This window comes from Zea mays, chromosome 4 (assembly GCF_902167145.1).
Source record: "Zea mays cultivar B73 chromosome 4, Zm-B73-REFERENCE-NAM-5.0, whole genome shotgun sequence".
Classification (NCBI taxonomy): domain Eukaryota; kingdom Viridiplantae; phylum Streptophyta; class Magnoliopsida; order Poales; family Poaceae; genus Zea; species Zea mays.
This window is the reverse complement of record NC_050099.1, coordinates 220,947,259-220,953,608: the sequence shown is the minus strand read 5'-3', so window position 1 is coordinate 220,953,608 and position 6,350 is coordinate 220,947,259. Positions and strand designations below refer to the sequence as shown.

The following is a 6,350-nucleotide window of genomic DNA, read 5'->3' as shown; positions in this document are numbered from 1 at the left end:
TCGAAAGAACCTCCAAATTAAGCGTGCTTGACTTGGAACAATTTGGAATAAGTGACCGAACGAGAAGTTTTCTTGGGTGTGGATGAGTGAGGACAAATTACGTCCAAAATACCCTTGTTGGTCTGTGGAGACAATATGTGATCTTAAAGAGCTGTTAGGAGTAAGTAGCGCCGGTCCGAAAGTGGACGGAGTGTTACAGGATCCATTGTAGCCTCATAAGAAAATTTCTAAGCTTCATAGCCAAAATAATGTATTTTAGGATAAATTTATTCCAGCACAATGAGAAAATTTGTTCTACCATCACCATAAAAATGCCACAAATTTTGGACAAAAATACTCATGGTACATTTTTCTGAAATAAAAAAGATTATAAGAACAAACCAGAATATAAAGTTCAAAAACCAGCAGTTTACAATAGGTTAGTGACGGAAGAAGAGAAAAGTCTTTACTAGTGAATTTAAAAAGCAGAGATAATTATTAATGAAAAGTTATAATAATGAAACAGTTGGGATAAAAATTAAAAAATGTTAAGGAAAAAAAGAACCAAGTGTCTTGGTAGAAGAAAGAAAAATAAAGAAAAGTAACGGAGAAAGAATAATGTTCTTCCTCCAGTTGGACCGCTTTCTCTGATGAACGAGCGTAGCTACGCACGTGCACCTGCAGAAAAAGATAAAGAGGAATCGGCCCAGTAGCACGAGCAGAGAATAAGGAACATCCCCACCTGTTTTCTGTTTCTCTTCTTCACTACACCTGGCGTGCGCGTGCGCGATCATTAGGGCGGCCGCCGCCGCCCAGGTCTTCGTCGGGCCCTTTGCCCGCCACAAGAACCCAGCACACCAGGTTCGTCCCCGTCCCTCTCTTCCTTTTCCTTTCCTTTATGCTGTGCAATATTGAACACCGAACCCTAACTTGAGCTGTGTGGCTATTTGTTTGCGGATCTGATCTAATCACTACTGTATACATGTATTATGCCTACTCACCGGTTCATGCTCTTTATTGGGTCCGCCCCTGCTGTCTGGTGTCGTACTGATTCAGTTCATCCATCCACTTGCAGCCCGATTAGGTTGTTCTTTACGGTTACGGAGCAAGATCCATTTAGCCATGGTGCTGCCGCAGTTCGCTTTTCAGAAGTTTTGGGTCTTCAATTGAACCCTTGAGTTTAAGTCCGAGCAGCCACACAACCATGGCTGTGGCTGCCGGCGTGTCGGAACCACCAATTGTGGAGCAAGTGATCACTGAATTCTTTGCCAAGAGCCTCCACATCATCCTGGAGTCGCGCTCACCCTACGACTCATCGCGGAACTTCATACGACCCTCCCCACCGTCGTCACCACTGGCTGGCAGCCAGCCGCGTGACCGGTGGTTCAATCTTGCTCTCCGGGACTGCCCTGCCGCACTTGAGAATTTTGACCTATGGAGACAGAGCAACCTTGAGCCTCTGGTCATTGACATTGTCCTCCTTCAACGTGACAATACCAAAACCACCAGTGTCGGGGCCAGCAGGATCATTGAGAGGTGGATAATAAAGTATGAAACTAGCAGATCTGGAAATATTATCAAGAACAGTGGCAAGAAAGCTAGAAGCGGCTCTTCTCAGGATCATAGCTTGTACAGGAGGGCATACAGTGGGTCAACAGTGTTATTCCGGTCATTATATCTGGTTGTCAGGCTCTTGCCAGCATACCATCTTTTTCAGGAGCTCAATTCATCTGGAAGGATCTGTCCCTTGAACCTCTCACACAAGATTTCATCATTTGTTGAGCCATTCACCCGCGCAGAGGACGCAGAGATGAAACACTATGCATTTGCTCCGATTGAAACTCTGTTTGGTTCCTTAAGCTTGTCAGTTTCGTATGTGCCAGTGCTGGACTTGGCTGCAGTACCAGAGCAATCCTCACCGATGCCACCAGAGCTTATAAAGGATTATGTTGGAAGCCCCACAACAGATTTTCTTAGGAAGCTTGATTCCCTACCTTCAGATGGCATTGCACCTGGATGTTTTCCAATGACCAGGAGGCACAGTTGGAGCACTGAGCATGGAGTTAGACAGTCGGCATCACCATTTCCTATGAGTTCAGAACCCCATGGATGCCTACAGCCACGTATGCCTACTGATAATTCTCCAACAGCATACTCACATCCACATAACACACCATCATCTGGGAAGGAGAGAAATACAGTAAATGAAGAGTATTATCCATCACCACCTCTATCACCATCACCATCCCATTCGCCTTCTAGCTACCCAAGAAATCCTTTCTTCCGATATGAGAGTCCTCCTTCAAGTATTCCCACAGTGATGGCCGGTGGAGGTTGTAGCAGACTGCCTCCTTCTCCACGTAGGAATGATAAGCAACAATGCTCATCTCAAAATGAGAATTTGTCACATTCTCCCAACAATAAATCAATAGTATCAAAGGATCTGGTCAAGCTTAGTGGGTTTCGGAATGAGAAGTCTTTGCAAAAGGTAATTGCATGTTTTCTTGTAATCTCCAACAAAATGTAAACCTCGAGGAACCCATTTTTTATTGTTATGCAGTTCCCTTGGATGATTTCCGACTTATAAATTTCTGATTCTGCTTCTTGCTGCAGGTTTTATCTTTTAGTAATGATGATTTGGTGTATTTTCGTGGACTAAAGTTGACCCGTACCTCCAGCAAACTTTTCATCATGGATGAGCTGGATGAGCGGGAGTTGGTTTTTGCATGGGAAGATAAAGACACCATCATTGATCAGCTTAACAGGTTCACTTTCTGACTTTTGACGAACATATGTATAGTTCATTACATTATGCCATGATTCCTTGGTCAAAGGACTAACCTAGTCCAACCCATCACTTCAAACCGTTTTTCTGCTGTTTCATTGCATTTGGTTTATGTTTGATCCCCTTTACATGCATAACCACATTTCTGTGTAAATAAATGATCTAGGTCTCTGATAAAGTTTGAAGCCCCTTTATTTTGGTTTACTGGTTGGTTAATAGCACTATTTTTACTCTTGGAATGCCATGGCATTGGTTATTGCATTCAGAAGGTGGCCTCTGATGTACATAGTTTAGATAATTTTTTCATGAACTATCTCTGTTTTCAGAAGGCCTTTGAACAACAATGTTATCACAAGTCTTCGTGTTTAAACTGTGTTTTAGGTTAGGTATTCACATTTCTATAGGGAAAACTGGATTTTCTCCTAGCAGATATAAAGCAATTGAATTTTCTGATGTATTAACTTCATGAGAGGATGAACTGGAAATAGGACATCTGTTGGAAAGAGAAGACATCTTAATTAGTTCAGGCGGTTCAATTGGCTTCTGTAGCCTTTTTACCTATATAGTAGAGAAAATTCTCTGTATACCACTACAATTTTAAATAAGAAATTAAGTATGACCTTGCAAACACAGTAGAAGCAGGACCTTGCATTTTTTTTTCAGAAACTAAACATGACCTTGCAAACACAGTAGAAGCAGTGTCTTTCAGAAATTAAGCTATTGTAAATCTTCGTCTACTTTCCAGGGTTGATCTTTCTGACAGGGAGGACCATGAGTCGAGTCAGGATCTTGGAGGCTCGTTAACGAGGTCTCCAGATGCAGCAATCGGTATTCTCATGCGCATCCTAAAGAACGCTCCAGGCCTCAGGGAAAGGCTACTGACAGGCCCTAGCGCCCCGGTTCCTCAAGAACCTTCTTCACTCCAGAGGGTAATGACCGAGGAACATGGCAGCGGCGCATCAAGCTCTGCAGGGGTGCCTTCTTCTCTTCTGAGGTCAAGGACAGCGGCGGACACGCTGGAGGAGCTGAACAAGTACAAGGAGATTAGAGAATCAATACTGAACCGCGACAAAGGGCATTCCTGCAGCACCAAGCTGCTGGAGGAGAAACCCGCGGATGGAGATCGGTAGCAATATACGAAAGCCTGCTGTACATAAGTAGTAGAAGCTAGCTGACCGTCCTTAAGTTGCTGGTGTCTGCTGAGATGATTTTGGAAACTAGGTAGCTGTTAGGAGTGACCAATAACTCTTATATATTTACATGATACTATATATATAAGGTATGGAAGACATATATCGCCAATGCATCCATCCATCCAGGTGCCCTGAGATGATGACCCACTTGCTGGGTTGTGTAAAGTCGAGATGTTTAACTGAAGTTCATGCAGTGAAAATGTGACACGCAATCAAATCAGCTCAGAAATGCTTGTCAGCTGGTTAAGCTTGGTTCTGTTCTGTCGACCATGTGGTACCGGAGCCATGGAATGTTTTGAAGCTGTTCTCTATTAAAAAAGGTTTCTTCTTTGTTTTTCATCCTGTGGTAGAAAGAAACACGGAAGGATGTCTGTTCATGCTTGATTTCAATCGGTATCGAAAATCAAGGTAATATAAGTTAAATATTAAGACCTTTGTCCTTTAGTATAACACTTCGTCCGAGTGTTAAAATGATAGACAAATGTTTTCTTTTTAAAGAGAAGCGTAAATAAAATGATATGAAAAAGACAATGTGAAACTCTATATAGGACTCATCTCATATACCTTCGTATTTTATTCTATCTTCTCTTATATAAGTTAAATATTAAGATCTTCGCCCTTTAGTATAACACTTCGTCCGAGTGCTAGAATGATAGACAAATGTTTTCTTTTTAAAGAGAAGCGTAAATAAAATGATATGAAAAAGACAATGTGAAACTCTGTATAGGACTCATCTCATATACCTTCGTATTTTATTCTATCTTCTCTTATATTAAACAAGTTTACAAGCATGCCTTCGACTCCCTAACACAGGATGACACGAAGGTTCTTCAAAGTCTAAGCAACACGAAGTTATGGTTCTCGAGAAAGGCCCTTTATATAGGGCACTGTTCACTTATTTATAGGAAAAATAAACCGCTTTCGTACAAAATTACAATCATACCCCTCAAGGTTTTACACACCTCGTTTATAGAGGACATTAGGGCAGCAATGTATTTTCTCTTTGGTCTGGTTTAGCGGTAGAGCCTACCGTATGTAACCGGAAGTTCCCGGGTTCGAGCCACAGCCTCTGCATATTATGCGGGTAAGGCTTGACGCTTAAAGATACCCTTCTCCAGACCCCGCACAGTGCGGGAAGCCTACGACACTGGGTACGCCCTTATATGCAGGTCTTAGCCTTCGTCGCGTGAGAGCTTCTCTGCTGGCTTGCATTTGAAGCCTTTTTTATGAAGCTACTGACTTTGACTCGCACCTTCGCTACTTGGGCGTGTAGGCGAAACTGCTTTATATATTGCTCGGTCGAAAGCCAGCTTCGTCCATTGATTGAAGTGTACCTGAAACACACTTGTTTGTCCCAAAGTGAATGTAAAATGGTGATCTTCAGCATAATAGACCCCAATAATGTTAGGTTGAATTCTTCACGATTATTCATGTTTTATTTACGGTTGCTAATTTCCTGTGAATATCTGTACGGTATGCATCATTTGTGAAGGATTCTTAGATGGGCCTAGAGGGTCAACAATTTATTCAGATGGGCTGGCGTGGCTTCCGGGGGCTACAACTGAAGAGTAGGAATGACAACGAGTCAGGTTTGGGTTGGATGGAGCAAATATCCGTCTGTGATTGCAATCATGAACTCTTCGTAACTCGTGTGTGATTGCACCTGCAGGTGTAACTCCAAACCCTCACTTCAACGCGTCAGGTTTCGGGTCACCCGCGGGTTTTTACTCACCCGTTAGGTTTCGGGTTTGTGGGTTAAATTGCCATACTTACTCAGGAGTAGTGGTGGTAATGGATCACGATCTAAGGTGCCGTTTAGTTCACATATTTGTAACGTGATGGCTAACTAATAACATTAGATCATGTTTGTTTAGGTCCAACCGTAATGAGATACCACACTAGGAACTAATACCAGCCTATTGAAACTTGTTATTCCACTGGTACTCGAGTGTAAATCATTATCGTTGCCATTTACGTTACATTTTGTGAACCAAACAACACCTAAAAATGTTTCTTCACAATTTGTTTGAGTCCTTAATTAATTTTAGTTCAAAATGACTAGAAATAGAGCCCGATCCTAATCTGATCCAATCCTTAAATTTATAGTATAAAATTTAGAGCCCATTCCCACCCCTACTCAAGAGGCGTTCAGCTTATAACTAGGGCTAATTTTCTTTTTCTTCACCTGTTATCAACATGCTAAAGGTGAACCCAGATGGGTCAGTAGGGTCATGGCCGAAGAACATGAGGCAAGGGTATGTTTGGTATTAGCACACATAACACTAAATAGGGTTTTGTTAACATGTTGAGAAACGATATTGTCACATATCCCAGATCTAGACCCTGAATCCCATCAACAATAGAGACATGATGAAGATGTAGAAGACTCATTC

At 42.2% G+C, this 6,350-nt stretch overlaps 1 protein-coding gene across 1 annotated transcript; it reads left to right on the top strand.

Annotated features, from left to right (window-relative positions):
• Positions 1-631: 631 nt before the first annotated feature.
• Positions 632-4,186, top strand: LOC103654631 (autophagy-related protein 13b). The gene is made up of 4 exons (XM_008681474.3): positions 632-840; positions 1,055-2,467; positions 2,593-2,744; positions 3,510-4,186. Exons 2-4 carry the CDS (start codon positions 1,184-1,186, stop codon positions 3,892-3,894), a joined length of 1,821 nt encoding a protein of 606 aa, XP_008679696.1. The 5' UTR covers positions 632-840; positions 1,055-1,183; the 3' UTR covers positions 3,895-4,186.
• The last annotated feature ends 2,164 nt before the right edge of the window (positions 4,187-6,350 follow it).

Coding starts and splice junctions, on each gene's coding strand:
- LOC103654631 (XM_008681474.3), top strand. CDS start 1,184: ATGGCTGTGGCTGCCGGCGTGTCGGAACCACCAATTGTGGAGCAAGTG. Junction 2,468..2,592: donor ATGAGAAGTCTTTGCAAAAG/GTAATTGCATGT, acceptor TTCTTGCTGCAG/GTTTTATCTTTTAGTAATGA. Junction 2,745..3,509: donor ATCATTGATCAGCTTAACAG/GTTCACTTTCTG, acceptor TCTACTTTCCAG/GGTTGATCTTTCTGACAGGG.